The sequence below is a fragment of the Takifugu rubripes genome, chromosome 5, assembly GCF_901000725.2.
Source record: "Takifugu rubripes chromosome 5, fTakRub1.2, whole genome shotgun sequence".
In the NCBI taxonomy this organism is placed as follows: domain Eukaryota; kingdom Metazoa; phylum Chordata; class Actinopteri; order Tetraodontiformes; family Tetraodontidae; genus Takifugu; species Takifugu rubripes.
This window is the reverse complement of record NC_042289.1, coordinates 3,794,614-3,819,734: the sequence shown is the minus strand read 5'-3', so window position 1 is coordinate 3,819,734 and position 25,121 is coordinate 3,794,614. Positions and strand designations below refer to the sequence as shown.

Sequence of the window (25,121 nt, the reverse complement as noted above, 5' to 3'; positions counted from 1 at the left end):
GAATCTGAAACATATTTAAAATGTGATTATCACAAAGTCAGAACAAGTTTGAAGTTTAAACCTTTGTTGATACTGACTTTATTACCATGTAATACATGTGTAACAGTGACCTTTGCAGGAGATTCAAGCCACATCTTATTTTCAAGACTCAATGAACGTTTGATTTACCTTAATGGGAAAGTGTCACAATATTAACAGTCCAACCTGATTGTTGCTGTCCAAAATGGTGGATTTCCTCTCTTAAAATGTTGCAGTGAAATTTGAGATTCTTTTTAGATTAGTTTTAATTACATTGCTGGAGGGTTTGTTTTTGCTGTTCAATGTAACTGAGTAATTTACACTTATTTCATCTCTCTCTCTCTCTGTTGAACTTACCTTGTTGATTTCCCTGGAACTCTGAGGACTTGATCTTGTCTTCTTCATGGGCTCCCTCACACTTGGGTCGGGTGTAACAGCTGGGATTATTTTCTTGGACCATGACGTCTACCTTTTCCAACAGTGTCACCATTTCTCTTTGGTCTGTCATACCTTTTTTGCATGTGTGGTATCTTTTGTCATTAAAACTATCGTCTCCTTTCAGGTTTGTCAACGCACTTTTACATTGTTCATCAGACTCGTGAGTCACAACTGTCAGCAAATATGGCAACGATTCCTCTCCAAAAGCTTTCTCTAACCACTGACGTCCTGCTCTATAAGAGCTTTCATGATGACTGTTGGACACCAGTAAAATAAAGGCATGAACGCCTTTATTCAACTGACACGTTTCACTGTTTTGGTGACCGAGCAGATTAATGACTGAGATGTGACGACCACATAAGTCGTACAGTCCCTCTGAAATCTGCTCCACATTTGCTTGCTTGTCATGGTCAAATAAGATGTTTTGTGATCCTGTCTTCATGGAATTGGTGTCACCAACTAACACAAGTGTGAGTTCAGCTGCCACTGAAACAAAATACACAGAGAACTTTGATCTTAATATATAGAAGAAAAATAAAATAAACTTAATAAATCTCAACTTTATATATTGACTTCAATACTTTTACTATTTCATCACTACACTGATGTAACTGAGGTGTACAATAGTTTTTAAAACTTCAAAAATTACCTTCATCACTTGAAGACATCTTGATTTTAGAGTCCCATAAGTCCTGGAGCACCAGTGGGTCACCTCCCGTAAAATACAAGTTAACCTTTAAACAAAATTGACTTGTAACGTTCTGGTAAAGACCAGAATGTGGAGAGAAATGGTTCAAAACAGGTGAGAGGAAACACTGGATTTTGGGGAGGGAGAGCCTACACTGTTAGAAAAAGACCGTCGTTTTTACAGGAAAACGCTGGCAGCTGGGGTTACCAGAGAATTCCTGTAAAAAAAACCAACAGGACAGTAGATAAATTTACAAAGAAAATATGTAAATGGTTTTACAGTGAATGCCAAGGCTGAACTGTTAATTCTACAAAAAAAATCTATCAATTTCATGGATCATTGTTGTATATAAATAGATCATTTCCTGTACTTTTTACATGTAACTACTTATTATGCGTCAATAAATTGTAAAATTAATGTGGAACTACCAGGCAAAAAACGATTTAAACTGGTAGAACAGTAAAACTTTGCATGTTAAATGGAGCTGTTCTGTATATTCTACATACAAGCTACTCATTATATGCAGTAGTTGTATGTTTTAATAATCAGTTTAAAATGATTAGAACTACACCAAAAAAATGCAAAAATACATCATGATAAAAGACAAGAGAATATCACTTTTAGGAAATTTATTGAACAGCCATTGTGATTAGTTGCAAACAATTAGATTCATTTTTTCAAAATATAGAGCATGCAAAGACGTTGGGGTCCAGGGTTGTGTTGCTGGTTTCTTCCTGCAGTGGCGTGGAGGAGCCACTCATCAGCCACGGCTGGCGCCACAGGCAGACGCACCTGCGGGCTCTCTTCAATCTACCGTGCCATTTAAGGACAGAACCCCTGTGTGTTGTGGCTTTGATGCTTTGTTCTGCCTGTTTCCCTTGCGTCTTCCCTGCTTGTTCGAGGTCTCCATGTCGTCTGCTGGACCTGCGAACGTTCACCAAGGACACAAAGGCAGTCCTGGACTGCAGGAATCTCAGGAGTCCGATTCTGCACATTCACAGGTCCAGCAGACGACATGGAGACCTCGAACAAGCAGGGAAGATAGCATGGTAAATAGCACGGTAGATTGAAGAGAGCCCGCAGGTGCGTCTGCCTGCGGCGCCAGCCGTGGCTGATGAGTGGCTCCTCCAAGCAACTGCAGGAAGAAACCAGCAACACAACCCTGGACCCCAACACAAAGAACTTTCAAGCATTGGCTCTTTTTAACTGCTGAACAGACAGAGTTACAAGTCATACTTTATCTGTGTTATTTTTTGCTAAAACATATTCTATTTGAGTAATTGAAGATAGACAAGATTTTTACAATACTGTGGAACATTGTTGGATAACAAGGACAACAAGCAGGTGGCAGAACCTCTTCATAGAAAGTTACAAAATGCACCTTTAAAACAAAACTTGCATGTTGTACATTTAACAAAGTGAAAATTAACAGCACCTCTTCTCTAGGAGTCAACACAGAGTCCTTCAAATCAAATCAAATCAAATCAATCTTTATTTATATGGCACTTTTCATACGCTAGGTAGCACAAAGTGCCTCACAAAGGATAAAAACAGCAAAGAGAACAACAGAATTAAGAAAAGGACAGACACACACACATGCATACAACACACTTACACACACACCCACACACATAAGCAAGCTGAGGCAAGCTGAGACATGGCTGGGCACCGAGACCTGAGGCGAAGGAGACGCCACCTTTGGAGGCCCACCAGGCCGAGGGAGGTCACGGTCCGCGACCACAGGTGGTACCGCCACAAAGACCACCCCGACCCGGACAGACCGGAGGCTTCACACCAAAGCACAGAGCCCCCTAACCACCCAGGCCAGGGTCGACAATGGGACAGCACCTCCAGCGGTAGACCGGAAACATCTCCCAGCCTGGCAGGCCCCCATGAGGAAACACCATGAGGAGACACTGGAGCTAAAGACCGAAGGACTGAAACAGTAAATGGGATAAAAGGTATAAAGACTAAAAACTGGGAATAAGAACTGAGGGAGTAAAACAGTACTAAGACTAAAACAGACTAAAACAGTAAATGGGATAAAAGGTGTAAAGACTAAAAACTGGGAATAAGAACTGAGGGAGTAAAACAGCACTAAGACTAAAACAGACTAAAACAGTAAATGAGATGAAAGGTGTAAAGAATAAAAACTGAGAGACTAAGAACTGAGGGAGTAAAACAGTAAAAGTGTCAAGTAAAGTAAGGATAAGACATAAATTTAAAATAATCAGAAAATCAATTAAAGGCTTGATTAAAAAGGTGTGTCTTGAGCCTCTTTTTAAAAATCTCAACAGTCTCTGCGGCCCTGAGGTTCTCCGGCAGGCTGTTCCACAGTCGGGGACCATAATAACTGAAGGCCGCTTCCCCGTGCGTTTTAGTGCTTACATGTGGAATGGTTAAAAGGCCGGTGTCGCAGGACCTCAGAGTCCGCGAGGGATGATAGAATAAAAGCAGGTCAGATAAATAAGTCGGGCCAAGACCATTAAGACATTTAAAAACTAATAAAAGAACCTTAAAATCGATCCTGAAACGCACGGGTAGCCAATGCAGCGATTCTAAAACTGGTGTGATGTGCTCCCGCCCTCTGGTCCTCGTCAGCACTCGTGCAGCTGAGTTTTGTAGTAATTGTAGGTTTGTGATGCTCTTTTTTGGAAGACCAGAGAGCAGGGCATTACAATAATCTAAACGACAGGAGATAAAAGCGTGCATCAGTACCTCCGTGCTGGCCTGAGAGAGAAACGGGCGGACTCTGGCTATATTCTTCAGGTGGTAAAAACCTACCTTGGTTATGTTTTTGATGTGTGGAATAAAACTAAGCTCAGAGTCAAGGATCACACCCAGATTTTTTACAGATTGAGATGGCTTAAAATCCTTCAATTTTGGAAAAATCTTCTCTCTCTGACCTTCAGGACCAATAACTAAGGCTTCTGTTTTGTCCTGGTTGAGCTGTAGGAAGTTTTCTGCCATCCATGACTGGATATCTAAAATACAGTTAAAAAGGGCATCAACTGGCCCTGTGTCATCAGGAGCCACGGCAATGTACAGTTGCGTATCGTCAGCATAGCTGTGGAAGCTGATGCCGTGGCTCCTGATGACATCCCCAAGAGGAAGCATGTAAAGATTAAAAAGGGTTGGACCTAAAATTGACCCTTGGGGAACCCCACACTTTGTCTCATGGATTCTCGAGGAACATGTATCCATACTTACAAAGAAGCTTCGATCACTAAGGTAGGAGGTGAACCAGTTAAGAACAGTACCAGAGAGGCCGACCAGGTTCTTCAGTCTATTCAATAAAATATGGTGGTCTACTGTATCAAAAGCGGCGGTCAGATCCAGCAGAACCAACACCGTGAGCTTTTTGTTGTCTAGGTTACACCTGATGTCATTTAAAATCTTTAAAAGGGCTGTCTCTGTACTGTGGTTCATCCTAAAACCAGACTGATGCCTCTCTAAAATATCATTTGAGTTTAAAAAATCATTTACTTGGTTAAAAACAAGTTTTTCTAAAATCTTACTTAAAAATGGTAGGTTGGATACTGGCCGATAGTTATTTAAAACGCTGTGGTCTAGATTGCTCTTCTTCAGAAGGGGCTTCACCACCGCTGTTTTAAAGGAGGTGGGGAAGACACCTGTCTGAAGAGAGCAATTCACCATATATAAGAGATGTTCCTCAAAGAATCCATAAAATGTTTTGAAAAACGGTGTGGGAATTGGATCTAAAAGGCAGGTTGTGGGCCTAACTTGGGAGAAAACTCGACCAAGTGTCCTCGCATCAACCAGGACAAAACTCTCCAGTGTCTCCTCAGGTGGAAGCAATGATCCAGGGGTGTTGTTGATAAAAATTTGCTGTGATAAAAGACTGGATCTAATATTATCGATTTTACTCCTGAAGTGGTCTGCAAAGGCCTCGCAGAGGGTGTCAGTCGTTGTTGTGGGACACTTGTTAAAATTACCGTTGGTTAAAAGCTCAATGGTGTGGAATAGAAATTTGGGGTTGTTTTTATTGTTGGAGATTAGTTTTTTGAAATGAGAAGTTCTTGCCTGCTTGATTGTGTTATTGTAGGTTTTGAGGTGTTGATAAAATATTTCTTTATGGATGGTCAGTTTGGATTTCCTCCACCTCCTCTCAGCACTCCTGCAGGTTCTTTTCAGTATTCTAGTTTCTTCATTTCTCCACGGTGGTGCACGTTTTGTTCGTACAGTTTTTGTGACAAGTGGAGCCACAGAGTCCAGCGTTGACTTTAATTTATTGTTAAAAGTGTCAACAATAAAATCACACGGTGCTGGTAAAATTTCTGCAGGAGTGCTCTGTAAAATCTGGATAAAATTTGCAGCCACTTCAGGAGTCAGGTAGCGTCTCCTCACCGCTCTCACAGGGGCCCCCCGCTGATTAAAACTGGTGATGTTAAAAAACACGCAAAAGTGGTCAGACACGGCCAGATCCACAACAGAGGACCCACCCACGGACAGGCCATAGGTTATGACCAGGTCCAGGGTGCGACCTCTGTTGTGGGTCGGCTGCGTGACATGTTGTTTAAAATCCAGACTGTGAAGGAGGTTTAAAAATTCTCTGGACACTGGGTCCGAGGCGTTGTTGAGGTGTAGATTAAAATCACCAGTTATTAAAATCCTATTGTATTTAGCATAAATGATTGATAAAAATTCTGAGAATTGACTGATAAAAGAGGTGGAGTATTGGGGTGGTCTGTAAACTGTTATGCTTAAAATCGGAGGGCTGCTAAAAACAAACGCATGATGCTCAAATGATGGAAACGTATTAAAAGAGACCTCGCGTGAAGACATTTCGGTCCTTGTTATTGAGGCGGTTCCACCTCCTTTCCTACCCCCCCTTGTAGAAAATAAAAAGTTAAAATCTGGGGGGCAAGCCTCTGTGAGAACAGCAGGTGCATCAGTGCCAAGCCATGTCTCAGTAAGGAGAATACCATCAAGGTTTTTGTCTAGAATTAAATCGTTTATTATAAAAGATTTGTTTAAAAGAGAGCGCACGTTCAGCACGGCCATCTTTATGTCCGCGCCGGACGTGCACTCATCATGTCTTTTTATAGGAATAATAAAAGCACTGTCACGTCTGGGAACAGTCCTGGGTTTCTGTCTGTATGAAGTGATGGTGTCAATGGAGTGAGTGATCTGTGATGTTGATGGCAGACATGGGAGTAGTGGTGGAGGGGCATGTATGGTGGGGCGTGCGGGGGGTGAGCCTATATGTGAGTGTGAGTGGGGGGCAGAGTGTTGGCGTGCATGTGTTTTAACCAATAGTCAGGAGGTGGGTGTTGCGCAGGAACGGACAGTCAAGTCAATGTTCAAAGATAGAAGCCGGGACCCCGCGTGGTTTAGGTGAAGGCCGTCCCGTTTAAAAAGATGGGGTCTATTTAAAAAGGCAGCAAAATTGTCAACGAAGGGGATACTGTTGCCCAAGCAGTACCCCTTCAGCCACAGGTGCAGCTGGCGGAGGCGGCTGGTGACGACGTCACCGTAGCGAGGTGGGGGAAGCGGGCCGGAGATAATTAGCCGCTTCCCCGTGTCCAGCAGACGGTCCACCAGGGAGATGAAGTCCTGCTTCAGAACCTCCGACTGCTGGAATTTGAGGTCGTTGATGCCGGCTTCCAGAACCAGCGTGGAGGCCGAGGGGTGCTGTGCACTCAGCTTGTTTAGCCTTCACGCCACTCATGATCAGCGAGATCCTGCATCAGGGTCAGAACTCGAGGGTTCACGTTGAGACGACGCTTTGAGTTTTTATTCTCTACTTTGGTTCCTTTTTCTGGGTTTATCAAGAAAAAACACCAGTAGAATAAAAGCATATAAAAACATATTAAGCATTTTAATGAGGTAAAAGGAGACTATAGGAATGAATGAATACACACATCCATATATAAACAAACAGTCTGAGTCTGGGTCCGAGCCAAGACTCAAAGTCATATCAAAACCAATGCTGCACCCAGAGCCAAGGCCGAGAATCAGACCCACACCAAGACCAGGTGTGATTACGGCTCTTAGTCTGGGTCTGACTCTTGGCCTTGGCTCTGGGTGCAGTCCGGACTCCAGGTCCCAGGAAATGTTTACTCACCTTTGAAGAAACTCCAGTGTAGAAGCCAGCTCAGATGGATAATGGATGTTGAAACAGTAGTAGCTCCCAAACATTAGCCACAATGCAGAAATGAAGGAAGAGATGTTTGTGTTGACAAGGTTCCGATCCAGACTCAGCATGTACCTTGTTGAGGAATAGCAGGACTGGCCTATAATTTAACAGGTTATATTAATAAGTGTGTGGTGGTCATAGCTCAGTCACTCACATAACAAATTCAGACACATATGCAAGAGACTTACCAGAGACAATAATAGTGGGTGTCAGAGGCACCTGCCCTAGCTCAACCTCTTCTGCCAGACATGTATCATCTACATGGAAGAACATGGACTCCTCCTTCTCATCAAAGTAGCTGAGCAGAAGCAGCAGCATCTCCTTCACATCTTCTGAGCAGCCACTATGCTGTCCCTGCATCCTCTGAAGCCTTGCATAAGTCTGATGGAATCTCTTGCTCTTGTGGACACAAACTGTGGTCAAGCAGTTGAGAAGCCTTTTTCCCTTCAAATCCATTCTTTATGATTCCTACACATGTGAGAAGTAAATGTGGATTTTTTTGTAAAAACGTGCTTACAACCACTTACTGGACATGACACAGACCTGCCTTCACCAATGTGATCCTTTAAGTGTGACACAAGCTCTTTCACTGTTTGAAAATGGCGGACACACAAAGAAACCGCACATTTTAAATCCACAACAACAGGTACAGCTTGTGGCTCAAGTATATTGTGCACACGGTAAAAATGGCCCTTGAAAGCCGAGTAAGTAGTAAAGGTTTTATTACAGTTGGCGCCAACACATTTGAAAAGACAGCGTGGCTCATTCCTATGCACTCTGCAATGTTGCACATAGCATCTTAACGTAACCAATTTCTTTTTACAAAAGACACAGGTGATCATTTTTAAAATTTCAAGTGTTTGTCTGTCTCTTTCTGCTTAATAATTACGAACTGATGTACTGAAATATGGAGAATTGCTAACTTAAGCCATTTGCTATTAGCACACATTTTTGCTAGGTCTCCCAAAGAAAGTAAGAAAACTTACCGTGCAAACTTTAGACTTTCCAATTGCGCAGTCACTATAGACCCTGCAAAATCTTGTATGTAGTGTGTCGATTTTTTGTAAAATCTTTTGAAATGAAAAATTTCTGCGATTTCTGCTCTGTTCCGACCCGTTCGCGAGTGGTGTCCGTTGTGTCCGTCAACGAGGAGCTCGCGCCTTTCCATCATTATCCAATCAGAGACGAGCTTAACCCGCGCAATTTTAAACTCAAAAAAATAAGTCTCGGAAGGAGGCGGCTTTATTGCACAGGTATCAGCCTCTGGAGAGAGGCGCTGTTAGGTTGATTAGCCAGTGATGACGATGCACTGCCCATTATGAGTATTATGAATATTGTACCAGTACTGGCTTTCTATTTGAATTATTATATAAATAAATACAATAATATTAATAATTATCATTGTATTATTAATAATAATAACAACAATAATAATAATGGGCTGTAATGCATTAAAATTTAAAGACAAAAAATATATAAAGCAAGGGTTAAGATTGAACAGTACAATAGGCTACTAAAAACAATGTCATTATACGTTTATATTTTTAAAAAATATAAATAGATAGGCAGTAAACGGTTTCACGTTACAATGAAATTTTGTGTGAAATCACATTTGGTTGACCTCAATTAACATAATTTCATCAATGGTAAAAGGAATAATTTTGATAAAAGAACAAACTTGTGAAGGGAATAACATATAGTTTTTGTATTTTTTTTTTAAAAAAAGACTAAAACAATAGTTTTTGCAATATTTGCACGTCAATTTATCAAAGTTGCTTTGTTATGAGTATTGCAGTATTTCCCGGTTTCTTTTACCAATATTTGTAATTTTAACAAATAAATTCCATTTAAATCACATATTGTTGTAGTAAATCTAACAAAAAATTCTGTTTAATAGTTTACAAAATTTCACAGTGATTTAAACAAAAAATATATGTATTTGGGTTTACAAGATTTTTTTGTAGGGATTTTACAATGTTTTTATGTACATTTCACGGTCTTTTTTTAGAGTGTAAATACACAATAAAAGGTTCGGAAAAAGATGGGAAGTGGATCCACGTAAAGCTCGGTTCAACCGTTTCCCAGTTGGCTGTGGTTCTGGATGTCATTTATAGGCAGATCATGACAGTCAATTCAGTCTCATGAGAGATAGTTCAAGAACTATTTTTCAAAGTTAATAACACATCAGACTCATAAATAAACTGAACAGAGTAGATTATTCAGCATTTGATCAGCAGCACTTAACGGCATTATTTGCACATTCAAATTCTGCCTCTGGGACACACATTTTATTAAAAAATAACTTCATTATATTGTTAGCTTTACTTTTGTAAATGAAAACTGTTAATTTTTTTATTGTTGCAGGGTCACTGTCACTAATTTTGCAGTCTGCCACAGATCACCTCGACAAAGAAGGAATTTGTCTTTAATCTCAGAAACATCATGTTCCTTGATTAAATCCATCACCTTCTTTGCAGAAGCTTTTCCCTTTTTGCAGACTTCATCCGGCCTGATTCCAGAGACCTCACCCATGGACTCAAGCTGAAAGGAATCATGGGGTCTCTGTCTTTCAGAGTAATTCTATACTTCCCCTTGGTGAACTCAACAGCATTAGATTTCTCTAATTAGGGGTTTTGGAGGCTTCACAAGGTCTTTTTTATGTAGGCTGATAAACTATTTTTTTTATATCTTCCTCACCTGCCTTTGACCACACATATTATATAGAAAAGAGTAAATCTTTACAATCAATCTCTTTTCATCTTTTCCAATTTATGCCATTCTTGCTCTTTAGGATTTCAAATTCGGATCATTCAAGACTAGTTTAGATAGTCAGATAAGCAGAAAGCCCATGTTGTCACATAAAAGTTTGAATAAATGATTGAAGATAGTTGGAATTTTGTGTGTAGCTCTTTACTCAGACCTCAAATTTAGAAGTCATTAATGGCATATTTGCATAATATCAATTTTGTTGTTTTCCTTTCATCCACTCAAAAAGACTTTAAGATAACATGAAGTTAGTCTGTTGAATGAGAGCACTCATCTTCTCTTTCGTGTGCCTTCAGCACCGATGAATCTCAGATGGTGATTATTTTATATGCACAACTTAAGAATATACAGTTTCTCCCTAATTAGCATCAGAGGTGAACCATGGAACAAAGGAGGCTGATCCGATGGATTAGTTTCTGCTGTTGCTTTACATGAGATCACACTGTGCATTTTAATTCATTCAGTGAACTTGGCTAAAAAATACATTTAACTCATCAGTTTATCAAAAGCTGAGACCTTAGCTAAAACCCCTTCAATCAGAACTAAAAGAGTCAAAAAGGACGTTGGTAGCATCTTGTGGCTCCGTTCAAATCTGTGTCCAGCCATGCTCGATGCTTGATGTCTGCAGGAGGCTGGTGGTGTAGAGGCCTTGCTGAAGGACATCAGTGCTGAACTGTTCACTTTCATTTCCATCCATCCCCAATCCAATAAAATAGGGAAGAAATGTAAAAAAAGGACAATTCCTGATTAATCTGACAGCTCTTATATCAACAGAAAATGTGTGTAAAAAAGAAATCAATCAACACTTTAATTATTCTGTAATATATTTATTATTGAAAATGTTCCTAATTTTACAGCCTTTAAACTGTTGATGATAATGAGGATAATATTTCATCCTGCCCACTTTGATCCTCACCTGCAGGTGAAGCCAACATGTTGGAATAATTAACATGATGATTAACATTTACTGATGACAGCAAGTGACTTTATAGTTCTGAATACAACTGAACACAAAAACAAGTGTAAAACTAGAAAAAACAGAATTCTAAGATCCTTCCCAATTTGATGAAAGATGAGAACAAAAACTAACACAAAGGTGATTATTTAATTTAAGCACAATTGCAAACTAGATTTAAAGTCCAGCAAATCAAAAGAGAGGAATCTCTTATCTTTCTTTAATGAAGCCAAAACATTTTGCCTATTCATTCAAAGCAAAATATCATACATGAATTTTGAAACTCAACATTTTCAAATCATTTTGTCACATCCTGTCACTCAATTTACATCCAATTTTTATAGAATTTACATAGAATTTTTTCAAGACATCGTCATAGCAACACTTCTAAAGCAGGCTTTATATGAAGAATGTATACTGCTGTAAAGGGAAACAAAAGTATTTTGTCAGCAGTTTTCTCTTCCCTTCCACTCTGCATCAAAAGACTGGAGAATAGCTTCATGCTCAGTGTTGCTGTTGCTCCAAGATTTCAACCAACCCTCCAGTTCTCCACCATAGGCTTGTGTTTGAGGCTACAGTTCATCCAGACTTTTGATGGCATCTTCTTTCTTAATTTCTCCCCAGTTATTGGGGATTTCTCCTTTCCCAGTGAAATGTAAGTCGAAGCGCTTCTCAAGCTCCTTTTGAAATCGATAGATGAACCATTTCCAAAAAGGCAGCAATGATCCATCAGAAGTAATCTCCCATGAGGCAAACATCTCTCCAGCTGTTTGATATTGTTTGTAAGGAAAATTCACATCTGAATCATGAGGGTAGAAGACCCAGTCACTCGCAACCAAAGTTGTGCAGGACTCAACGACGATATTATTTGTGCCACGAATCCTTCTACCGTTGACCCCATTGGGTCTGTGAAAAGGGGCGCTGTGTTTGTCAGGACTGTGGTCCTTTACTGTGTTGGTGCAAACAGCTGAACAGAATGGACAAGTGACCCAGCAGCAGTTACACAGCTGGTCAATCAGGATCTGATCAGGCTGCAGCCTGTATTTCTTGATCTCATCAGGTGAGAGATCTCCCATCATCTCCTTGTTGGATGTGAGACCTGTTTCTATCTGCTCTTCAAGAAAGTCCAAATTGTCTATGTCACTGAAACCTTCACAACTAATACTCAATTTAACCTTATGCTCAGTCAGCCTGGAAAATTCTTTCACCCACATCTCAATGTTTCCTCTCTGTGTTTTTACTGCTTCTGTTGCATCGTGCAAAGCTTTTATCAGAAGCTTTGTGATGTTTTCAACATTCCTCCTGAGAATATTTTGTACCTTATCTCTATTGTCTTTGATGTATTTCTCTACTTCTTTTCCAATGAATGTCTCCATATATGGTTTCGGTGTATGGATGTAGGTCATGAAACCAACAAAGTCTTCATTCTCAGCCAACAATTTCAGCATGTGCTTCTCCAGGTTCGTCCTGTTCCCATTGAACACTGGATGGTTACATCTCATCTCATCAGCTAGATTTGTGGCTGAGTCGATACAGGAGGCCTCAATGGTGGAATCCTTCAGTTGGTCACAGATCAATCCTCCAAAGACCACAGATGATGAGCTGTCTTTGCAGAAGGCTTTGAAAGCTTTAAAGAATTGTGGTTTCTTGCTTTCAGCATAAATGGATACATTGTTGTTGTGTTTGAATTTTTTGTGGGAGTCTTCGAGCCAGCTCTCTAATCTGTCACATACATACAAAACCAGCTTAATACTAAACTCTTTGTTCAGAGTGAATTTCTTCCCAGAGTCAAAGGCTTCCACTGCTTTTATTACATTTTTGCCTACTTCACGCAAGTATGTAATATTATAGCCTGTTATTGCCACTGGTTTGGCTTGTATTGTTGTGAGAGCCTCTTCTTCAATGGCACTGATCAAGTCTCTGATCAGTTTCTGTTCCTCATTTGAAAGACCTCTGCTGATACATTGTTTAACCCATTTATAACCTTGCTGTACATAATTTACTTGGTCTTCATCTTGATTATTGTGCTTTCTAGTCACATAACAGCTGTAATTTCCAGCCTCTGGGATTTTTATGTAACTGCCGCTGGTCTTTTTTTGATGAATCATTTTCCATTCAAAACCGAGCTCCATCAGAACGACTGTTACATCATCTGCTATGTTGATATCAGCAATCGGTTTTGTGTGTGCTGTTAGTTCTGAAAACCATTCAGTCCAAAGAGAGTTAAAGTGTTTCTGAAGTTCCTCTTCATCTTTGTCCTTTAACATCAGAGCGAGCTCTTTGCTCTTCTGTAGCAGGATTTTCTCAAGCTCTGTCTTCCTTTCATCAAGTTTTTTACAAGCTTCTTTCTGTTGGATAGCAGCATTTAATTTTTTTGCAACTTGCTCCACCATTCCATCAAGAAACTCTTTGATTTTGGTCTCAAACCGGCTTCGCCACTGAGCCAGTACTTCACTGTCTCCATCCTTGTCAAAATAATCTGTCATACTTTTTGTTATTTTTTCCCATGCTTCGTTGAGTTGGTTATGAAGATCATGGTGACTGATTTTGTCAACTGTTCCATTTTCAATTTTAACATAAAGCTGGTTTTCAACAGCAAACATCTTGTTTCTCAGGGTCCAGGTCCAGTTCCCATACGCTACCTCAAGTTTTCTGTACACTGATATTTCATAAGTGTTCTTGAAGCTGAAAACAAAGTTTTCATTCAACAGAGCATTCCACAGGTCCTGAACTTTGCTTTTGAACTGTGATAAAGTAATCCCAGTGGACTGTGAAGCTTTAGAGATGATAAAGTTCTTCAGATCTTGGATGCTTTCACTGTAACCTGGATTGGGAGGAGCCATGGGTGGGCTTCCCTCCCACAACTGGGCAAAGTATTTGACATCTTCCTGCACATTAAATGAAATGACTCTACTGAAGCTTTGAGCGTCATAAACCTCCTCTTCTGCAGCTAGTTGAACCATCTTGTCCAGTTTTTCTTGCAGACGTCGCCTTCCCTCCATGTTCCTTTCTGCAGCTGCTACATCTGCAACATTCTGGTGAACAAACACACAGCTGGGAGAAAGTTTAACGACCTTCATCCTCATGAAAGCCTGGACGACAATTTGCAAAACATCTTGCATCTCAGAGGGGTTCTCTCCAAAGACGTTGATCAGTGTCATGTTTCCCAGACCTACGACAAATGTGGCCAGTTCATTGTCACGATGAAGAGTACTATCACCTGCTAGCTCAAGAGCACGAAGTCCTTCAGTGTCCACCACCAGAACATAATCAAACTTCAGGAGGTCCCTCAGCTCGTCTGACACTTTGAGCAGCTGCATAAATGCACCTTTTGTGCATCTGCCAGCACTCACTGCAAACTGTAATCCAAACATGGCATTCAGCATTGTTGATTTTCCACTGCTCTGGATGCCTAAAACGGACAAAACAAAAACTCTCTTGTCACCCAGTTTTTGGATGACTTCTTCTAAAAGTCTTGGGATCCATGTTATAGGCACATGACCTGCATCACCATCCATCAGCTCGATTGGGTGCCCTGACATCATCAGCTCTGCAGCCAGTTCAGGGTACTGGGACAAGTCTGTTTGTCCTGTCAGTGGTTGTTTCTGCAGAGATGCATGGGCTTCATAGATCTGACCCATTTCTCTATAGATGTGCTCCAAGCCGAACGTTGCTTTATGTAGTTTCTCTGATATTTGTTCAAGCTCCTGTTGCTTTGCTCTGAGCTGATCGGACTGCTCAGTTTTCTCTTTCAACATCAACAACTCTGACCATGTGCCATCATAGTTTTGGAGAATTGAAGAGACATTCTCTGTGGTGAGGTCGTCTATTAAGAGCTGGGTCCATTTCAGGAAATACTCTTTCTCACTGGGCGTCAGAGATGAGATGCCTTCAACAAATACATTTACAAGTTCACCACAAAAATTCCTACATTGAATTTCTCTAATTTCTTTCAGTTTCTGCTGCTTTTGGCTTTTATCCATCTCAGCTTGGTCTTTGAGGCGATACTGTTTCTTGTTTGTGTCACACCACTTCTGCCACATTTCACCTTGACAAGTGAGGAATTTCTCTTTAATCGCAGAAACATCATGTCCCTTGATTAAATCCATCACCTTCTCTGCAGCAGCTTTTCCCTTTTGGCAGGCTTCGTCTTCTTCATCCAGCCTGATTCCAGAGACCGTAGCCATGGACTCAAGCTGAAAGGAATCATGGGGTCCAGCTAGAATATTTTGAATGATTCTTTTCAACTCTTCAGAAACATTTGACTGGCCTCTGTCTTTCAGACCAATTCTATACTTCCCCTCAGAGAACTGAACAGTATTGGATTTCTCTTCAACAATAAGTAAAATTAGAGGCTTTGTAGACTTCATGAGGTCTTCAATAAGGTTTCTGTCACTTTCACTCCGAGCAGAGACGAGAACAACAGTGACTGAGGATTTTTCACTCAGTATGCTGCACTGCTTTTCGAGACGCCGAGCATCACCGTGAAGGTTACAGAAAGCAGTGCAGTCAGTGAACGCATCGTTGGATTTACCAGCAGGGCAGTACCAGGCAATCTCTGCTACTCCTTCCATCAAATGGCGAGTTTTGGTGCTTCCCTGGCAGTCTCTGTGGTAGAAGGTGTTATGACGGCTGCTGATCAAATTGTTTATCAGCTGAGACTTGGAGAGCGACAGTGAACCCAGGCGGAAAAATGACACCATGGGTGTCGTGGCGTTGCAGATTGGCACAGTCTTCAATGTGACAGTGTTTGAATTATCTTGGTTTCCTGTTGCTTTCCATGTTTTCTTTATTTGTCTGAAAGTCCACAATGGACATTGGATATCCATCGTGACTGGGTCAGGAACAAGCAAAGGTAGGGCGTACTGACACTGGGATAATTTAGTTATTAGATTCTGCTTTAAAAAGCTGTCTGAGCAGTGAAAAAGTGCCATTTGTATGTCCATGGGATGCACACTTTGCTGTTTTGATTCACTACTGTCTGGCATATAAAGAAATGCAGCAAAAACATCTTTTTCTGCCTCAACAGTGCTGGACTGTGGAACAAGATCTGACTGTCCTGGATCTGGATCATCTTGTGTGATAGGAATATATCTGGCTGTGTAGTCTAACAACATCAACTTCTGTGAAAACATAAGAACAACATCCTTCTCACATGTGCCAGGCTCCTGTTTCAGAGGTGGACGTATTTTAAGGAAGTCAGCAGGAGTCAGCTTCTGTCTGTACTTGTCTTGAAGGCAAAGTCTTCCCAGGAGACTGGAGAATTCAGCTTCTCGTGTCTTCATAGTAGACTCATCAGACGACTTGGGCAGCTGCTACAAATAAGCAGAGAATTGTGCATGTTGTGAAGCCCGAGGTAGCACAATACTGCAGAATGTGAATGAACTGTTCCTGCGTCTGAATTTAGAGGGTTTTTTTTTTTTTTACCTTTCTCCTGGTTTCATCCATAGCTGAATGTAAAGAATCTGAAACATATTTAAAATGTGATTATCACAAAGTCAGAACAAGTTTGAAGTTTAAACCTTTGTTGATACTGACTTTATTACCATGTAATACATGTGTAACAGTGACCTTTGCAGGAGATTCAAGCCACATCTTATTTTCAAGACTCAATGAACGTTTGATTTACCTTAATGGGAAAGTGTCACAATATTAACAGTCCAACCTGATTGTTGCTGTCCAAAATGGTGGATTTCCTCTCTTAAAATGTTGCAGTGAAATTTGAGATTCTTTTTAGATTAGTTTTAATTACATTGCTGGAAGGATTGTTTTTGCTGCTCATTGTAACTGAGTAATTTACACTTATTTCATCTCCCTCTCTCTCTCTGTCAAACTTACCTTGTTGATTTCCCTGGAACTCTGAGGACTTGATCTTGTCTTCTTCATGGGCTCCCTCACACTTGGGTCGGGTGTAACAGCTGGGATTATTTTCTTGGACCATGACGTCTACCTTTTCCAACAGTGTCACCATTTCTCTTTGGTCTGTCATACCTTTTTTGCATGTGTGGTATCTTTTGTCATTAAAACTATCGTCTCCTTTCAGGTTTGTCAACGCACTTTTACATTGTTCATCAGACTCGTGAGTCACAACTGTCAGCAAATATGGCAACGATTCCTCTCCAAAAGCTTTCTCTAACCACTGACGTCCTGCTCTATAAGAGCTTTCATGATGACTGTTGGACACCAGTAAAATAAAGGCATGAACGCCTTTATTCAACTGACACGTTTCACTGTTTTGGTGACCGAGCAGATTAATGACTGAGATGTGACGACCACATAAGTCGTACAGTCCCTCTGAAATCTGGTCCACATTTGCTTGCTTGTCATGGTCAAATAAGATGTTTTGTGATCCTGTCTTCATGGAATTGGTGTCACCAACTAACACAAGTGTGAGTTCAGCTACCACTGAAACAAAATACACAGAGAACTTTGATCTTAATATACAGAAGAAAAATAAAATAAACCTAATAAATTTCAACTTTATATATTGACTTCAATACTTTTACTATTTCATCACTACACTGATGTAACTGAGGTGTACAATAGTTTTTAAAACTTAAAAAATTACCTTCATCACTTGAAGACATCTTGATTTTAGAATCCCATAAGTCCTGGAGCACCAGTGGGTCACCTCCTGTAAAATACAAGTTAACCTTTAAATAAAATTGACTTGTAACGTTCTGGTAAAGACCAGAATGTGGAGAGAAATGGTTCAAAACAGGTGAGAGGAAACACTGGATTTTGGGGAGGGAGAGCCTAAATACACAATAAAAGGTTCAGAAAAAGATGGGAAGTGGATCCACGTAAAGCTCGGTTCAACCGTTTCCCAGTTGGCTGTGGTTCTGGATGTCATTTATAGGCAGATCATGACAGTCAATTCAGTCTCATGAGAAATAGTTCAAGAACTATTTTTCAAAGTTAATAACACATCAGACATATAAATAAATAAACTGAACAGAGTAGATTATTCAGCATTTGATCAGCTGCACTTAACGGCATTATTTGCACGTTCAAATTCTGCCTCTGGGACACACATTTTATTAAAAAATAACTTCATTATATTGTTAGCTTTACTTTTGTAAATGAAAACTTTTTTTTTTTATTGTTGCAGGGTCACTGTCACTAATTTTGCAGTCTGCCACAGATCACCTCGACAAAGAAGGAATTTGTCTTTAATCTCAGAAACATCATGTTCCTTGATTAAATCCATCACCTTCTTTGCAGAAGCTTTTCCCTTTTTGCAGACTCCATCCGACCTGATTCCAGAGACCTCACCCCTGGACTCAAGCTGAAAGGAATCATGGGGTCTCTGTCTTTCAGAGTAATTCTATACTTCCCCTTGGTGAACTCAACAGCATTAGATTTCTCTAATTAGGGGTTTTGGAGGCTTCACAAGGTCTTTTTTATGTAGGCTGATAAACTATTTTTTTATATCTTCCCCACCTGCCTTTGACCACACATATTATACAGAAAACAGTAAATCATCTTTTCCAATTCATGCCGTTCTTGCTCTTTAGGATTTCAAATTCGGATCATTCAAGACTAGTTTAGATAGTCAGATAAGCAGAAAGCCCATGTTGTCACAAAGTGTCAAGTTTGAATAAATGATTGAAGATAGTTGGAATTTTGTGTGTGTAGCTCTTTACTCAGACCTCAAATTTAGAAGTCATTAATGGCATATTTGCATAATATCAATTTTGTTAGTCTGTTGAATGAGAACACTCACCTTCTCTTTCGTGTGCCTTCAGCACCGATGAATCTCAGATGGTGATTATTTTATATGCACAACTTAAGAATATACAGTTTCTCCCTATTTAGCATCAGAGGTGAACCATGGAACAAAGGAGGCTGATCCGATGGATTAGGTTCTGCTGTTGCTTTACATGAGATCACACTGTGCATTTTAGCCATTCAGTGAACTCTTGTTTTTGCGTGAGCCACAAGTGAAAGTAAAATTCAGCTCCTTTTCTCTTAAAGCTTGTGACTCAGCAGACACGAGGACAGGTGATCATTATCCACTGACACAAGTCATAAAGCACAGGCAAACTCCAATTCACAATCTGGGTACAATGATCTTTTTGACAGAGTTAAACACCTTGTGCATTTTACTTAGATACATTTTGCTGTATTACAGGTCAGAAAAAGTTTGTCGTGATTGAAAATAAAACAGGCAATGCTGTTGTAACTCTACAAACAGTTTGCCTTTGAGACGTTTTTCGCATCTCCTCTTCTCAAACCACTGCCAGAGCCAGTTTGATTTTGCACGCCATTGTGATTTTTAGAAGCTGATCTTTAGTTCAATGATCCAGAACCCCTTCTGTAGGAGCAGCAATAAATTGCTGCTGTAAATCGGTAGTCAGTCAAGGTTGTCGATCAGGTTCAATACCTTGGTGACGAGGGCTGAGATCTACTGAATCTGAGGTGTCCATAAGCCCCTGCTAGGGACCCTCCCCAGAAACACCCATCTTAAAATGTCCTGTCATGATCACAGATGTAGGGACTAGAAACAAATCAAGAAGGTATACCTGTCGCAATTAGCATATTTCAGTACGTCTGTCTACTTGTACACTATATACAGGGAACAAACCAAACAACTTTACCTCCTGACTGAGGTCATCATCTGCTGATGACACCCATTTGATAAGCGCAGCTCATCTACTTTCTGCTCTAATTAGAACTAAGCAAAAATGAGCAGAAGCCAAATAAATGAGTACAAAAGGCTGATAACAATGAGGAGATTCTCAAAGATTCGGTCCACTGAGGTTATGCAATCGAGTAACCTTTACATTTGGCAAAAAAATAAGAAAATAAATAAGCGAAGTGTGTTTCAGCTGAAATGTGACTGTCGGGTTTTTACTTTTTTTGTTTTTTAAAGAACTGTATAATGCTTTAATATTTAATCAAACCTGTATTTGTTGTGATATGTTTTCATGTAATATATGTATAGTCTTTTAATATTATTTATAAATATATTAAAAATATACAGATTAATAATCTCATTTGGGATCAAACAAGAGGTAGGAGGTAAGGTAAGGTAAGGTAAGAGAGAGTTGCTGAGAAATGTCATCATGTTTTGTCCTAGAAGCTGCCACAAACAAAGACCTATTTCCTCAATCACATATTGACAACCAGCCTTGAGCAAAACCTCATTTTATTCTGGAAATTCCTGTTTCCAAGTTTCCAAACACAAGAGCATTGATATCAAGGTGACCTCTAACAACATCAGCTTCTGTAGAAAAGTAAGAGCGAGATCCTTCTTACATGAGTCAGGCTCCTGTTTCAGAGGTTGAAATATTTTAAGGAAGTCACTAGGAGTCATCTTCTGTCCAAATAATCAGAGAATCATGCATGTTGTGAAGAGAAGTACTGCAATACTGCAGAAAATGAAGGAAGAGCTCACTTTTTTTCTCGTCTAACACCCACTTGTATCAGACCAGGTGGGCTCTGTTTTTTAGTCACTTTAACTTCACTCTAATCTGTCGCACAGGCTCTTGAAAAGTCAAGCCAGGTGCCCTTTCTTGTCTATTCCCCCTAGGGGAGTCCTGTTCCTTGCCTGACCGCATCCTGCCTCCCAAATGGCAATGATGCAAATGACCTGGCACTCCATTTTAACCCTCGTTTCCATGACAACGCTGATGGATCTGTTCTGGTTTTTAACTGAAAGACAGCTGGGTGTTGCGGTGAAGTGAGAAGGGAAACACCCAACCCCTTACACAGAGGCAAGGAAGCCAAGGTAAGAGAGATTTGTTGAGAGTTGTTGTCATGTTTTGTCCTAAAAGCTGCCACAGTTTATAGAAAGAAATGCAGACCTATTCCCTCAATCACATCGTGATAACCAGCCTGGAGCAGAACCTCATTTCATTCTAATTTATTCTGTTTTCTTCTTCAGATTGTGTTGAAGCTGGCTGGAGATGTGTTTGAAGTGGAAATTCCCGATGACCATGAATTCAAGTTTCCAAACCAGGAGAGTGTTGATGTCATCAGTTACATCAGGATTGGTGGAGACTTCAAACTGACATCTTTGAAGATCTGCTAAGAGATACTTACATGGTCAGACTCTTCCACTGGAGGGCAATAATCACTAACAGGATTTAGATGGTTACGATTCCATAAAATATTCACAAGGACAGAGAAACATAAACCATTTAAATCTCAGATCGTTGTGTGTTTCCTTTTTTAAGCCAAGTAGTTGATCAAAAAGGAGCTAAATAGGACAAGAAAAAATGTTTGACATTGTAGGTTCGATTTTACAGGGTCTGTCAAATTTGAACCAAGTTGAGTTCTGCTTTTGATCACTGAATATTTGCTCATACACAAATGTGTATGTGTATTTTTTACCAGTGGATCCCGAGCAGGTTGAAATTTGAGCTGACTAAAAAATACATTTAACTCATCAGTGTATCAAAAGCTGAGACCTTAGCTAAACCCCTTCAATCAGAACTAAAAGAGTCAAAAAGGACGTTGGTAGCATCTTGTGGGTCCGTTCAAATCTGTGTCCAGCCATGCTCGATGCTTGATGTCTGCAGGAGGCTGGTGGTGTAGAGGCCTTGCTGAAGGACATCAGTGCTGAACTGTTCACTTTCATTTCCATCCATCCCCAATCCAATAAAATAGGGAAGAAATGTAAAAAAAAAGGGCAATTCCTGATTAATCTGACAGCTCTTATATCAACAGAAAATGTGTGTAAAAAAGAAATCAATCAACACTTTAATTATTCTGTAATATATTTATTATTGAAAATGTTCCTAATTTTACAGCCTTTAAACTGTTGATGATAATAATGAGGATAATATTTCATCCTGCCCACTTTGATCCTCACCTGCAGGTGAAGCCAACATGTTGGAATTATTAACATGATAATTAACATTTACTGATGACAGCAAGTGACTTTATAGTTCTGAATACAACTGAACACAAAAACAAGTGTAAAACTAGAAAAAACAGATTTCTAAGATCCTTCCCAATTTGATGAAAGGTGAGAACAAAAACTAACACAAAGGTGATTATTTAATTTAAGCACAATTGCAAACTAGATTTAAAGTCCAGCTAATCAAAAGAGATGAATCTCTTATCTTTCTTTAATGAAGCCAAAACATTTTGCCTTTTCATTCAAAGCAAAACATCATACATGAATTTTGAAACCCAACATTTTCAAATCATTTTGTCAAATCCTGTCACTCAATTTACATGCAATTTTTATAGAATTTACATAGAATTTTTTCAAGACATCATCATAGCAACACTTCTAAAGCAGGCTTTATATGAAGAATGTATACTGCTGTAAAGGGAAACAAAAGTATTTTGTCAGCAGTTTTCTCTTCCCTTCCACTCTGCATCAAAAGACTGGAGAATAGCTTCATGCTCAGTGTTGCTGTTGCTCCAAGATTTCAACCAACCCTCCAGTTCTCCACCATAGGCTTGTGTTTGAGGCTACAGTTCATCCAGACTTTTGATGGCATCTTCTTTCTTAATTTCTCCCCAGTTATTGGGGATTTCTCCTTTCCCAGTGAAACGTAAGTCGAAGCGCTTCTCAAGCTCCTTTTGAAATCGATAGGTGAACCATTTCCAAAAAGGCAGCAATGATCCATCAGAAGTAATCTCCCATGAGGCATACCACTCTCCAGCTGTTTGATATTGCTTGTAAGGTATGGACACATCTGGATCATGATCAGGGCAGAAGACCCAGTCACTCGCAACCAAAGTTGTGCAGGAATCAACGACAAAAATATTGGTGTCACGATATCGGAAACTGTTGACCCCAGTGGGTCTGTGAAAAGGGACGCTGTGTTTGTCAGGACTGTGGTCCTTTACCGTGTTGGTGCAAACAGCTGAACAGAATGGACAAGTGACCCAGCAGCAGTTACACAGCTGGTCAATCAGGATCTGATCAGGCTGCAGCCTGTATTTCTTGATCTCATCAGGTGAGAGATCTCCCATCATCTCCTTGTTGGATGTGAGACCTGTTTCTATCTGCTCTTCAAGAAAGTCAAAATTGTCTATGTCACTGAAACTTTCACAACTAATACTCAATTTAACCTTATGCTGAGTCAGCCTGGAAAATTCTTTCACCCACATCTCAATGTTTCCTCTCTGTGTTTTTACTGCTTTTGTTGCATTGTGCAAAGCTTTTATCAGAAGCTTTGTGATGTTTTCAACATTCCTCTTGAGAATATTTTGTACCTCATCTCTATTGTCTTTGATGTATTTCTCTACTTCTTTTCCAATGAATGTCTTCATATATTTCTTCGGTGTATGGATGTAGGTCATGAAACCATCAAAGTCTTCATCCTCAGCCAACAATTTCATCATGTGCTTCTCCAGGTTCGTCCTGTTCCCATTGAACACTGGATGGTTACATCTCATCTCATCAGCTAGATTTGTGGCTGAGTCGATATAGGAGGCCTCGATGGTGGAACCCTTCAGTTGGTCACAGATCAATCCTCCAAAGACCACAGATGATGAGCTGTCTTTGCAGAAGGCTTTGAAAGCTTTAAAGAATTGTGGTTTCTTGCTTTCAGCATAAATGGATACATCGTTGTTGTGTTTGAATTTTTTGTGGGAGTTTTCGAGCCAGTTCTTTAATCTGTCACATACATACAAAACCAGCTTAATACTAAACTCTTTGTTCAGAGTGAATTTCTTCCCAGAGTGAAAGGCTTCCACTTCTTTTATTACATTTTTGCCTACTTCATGCAAGTATGTAATATTATAGCCTGTTATTGCCACTTGTTTGGCTTGTATTGTTGTGAGAGCCTCTTCTTCAACGGCACTGATCAAGTCTCTGATCAGTTTCTGTTCCTCATTAGAAAGACCTCCGTTCATGAAAAATTGTCTAGCTCGTTCAAAACGTATTCGTGCATATTCTTTTACTTGGTCTTCGTCTTGATTATTGTGCTTTCTAGTCACATAACAGCTGTAATTTCCAGCCTCTGGGATTTGTTTGTAACTGCCGCTGGTCTTTTTTTGATGAATCATTTTCCATTCAAAACCGAGCTCCATCAGAACGACTGTTACATCGTCTGCTATGTTGATATCAGCAATCGGTTTTGTGTGTGCTGTTAGTTCTGAAATCCATTCAGTCCAAAGAGAGTTAAAGTGTTTCTGAAGTTCCTCTTCATCTTTGTCCTTTAACGTCACAGCGAGCTCTTTGCTCTTCTGTAGCAGGATTTTCTCAAGCTCTGTCTTCCTTTCATCAAGTTTTTTACAAGCTTCTTTCTGTTGGATAACAGCATTTAATTTTTTTGCAACTTGCTCCACCATTCCATCAAGAAACTCTTTGATTTTGGTCTCAAACCGGCTTCGCCACTGAGCCAGTACTTCACTGTCTCCATCCTTGTCAAAATAATCTGTCATACTTTTTGTTATTTTTTCCCATGCTTCGTTGAGTTGGTTATGAAGATCAGGGTGACTGATTTTGTCAACTTTTCCGTTTTCAATTTTGACGTAAAGCTGGTTTTCAACAGCCAACATCTTGTTTCTCAGGGTCCAGGTCCAGTTCCCATACGCTACCTCAAGTTTTCTGTACACTGATATTTCATAAGTGTTCTTGAAGCTGAAAACAAAGTTTTCATTCAACAGAGCATTCCACAGGTCCTGAACTTTGCTTTTGAACTGTGATAAAGTAATCCCAGTGGACTGTGAAGCTTTAGAGATGATAAAGTTCTTCAGATCTTGGATGCTTTCACTGTAACCTGGATTGGGAGGAGCCATGGGTGGGCTTCCCTCCCACAACTGGGCAAAGTATTTGACATCTTCCTGCACATTAAATGAAATGACACTACTGAATCTTTGAGCGTCATAAACCTCCTCTTCTGCAGCTAGTTGAACCATCTTGTCCAGTTTTTCTTGCAGACGTCGCCTTCCCTCCATGCTCTTTTCTGCAGCTGCTACATCTGCAACATTCTGGTGAACAAACACACAGCTGGGAGAAAGTTTAACGACCTTCATCCTCATGAAAGCCTGGACGACAATTTGCAAAACATCTTGCATCTCAGAGGGGTTCTCTCCAAAGACGTTGATCAGTGTCATGTTTCCCAGACCTATGACAAATGTGGCCAGTTCATTGTCACGATGAAGAGTACTATCACCTGCTAGCT

At 40.1% G+C, this 25,121-nt stretch overlaps 1 protein-coding gene across 1 annotated transcript; it reads right to left on the bottom strand.

Moving 5' to 3' along the window:
- Positions 1 to 11,022: 11,022 nt before the first annotated feature.
- Positions 11,023 to 24,674, bottom strand: LOC101061824 (interferon-induced very large GTPase 1-like). The gene is made up of 2 exons (XM_029836123.1): positions 22,783 to 24,674; positions 11,023 to 11,921 (listed from the first exon to the last, which is right to left on the bottom strand). Exons 1-2 carry the CDS (start codon positions 24,493 to 24,495, stop codon positions 11,598 to 11,600), a joined length of 2,037 nt encoding a protein of 678 aa, XP_029691983.1. The 5' UTR covers positions 24,496 to 24,674; the 3' UTR covers positions 11,023 to 11,597.
- Between the last annotated feature and the right edge of the window lie 447 nt (positions 24,675 to 25,121).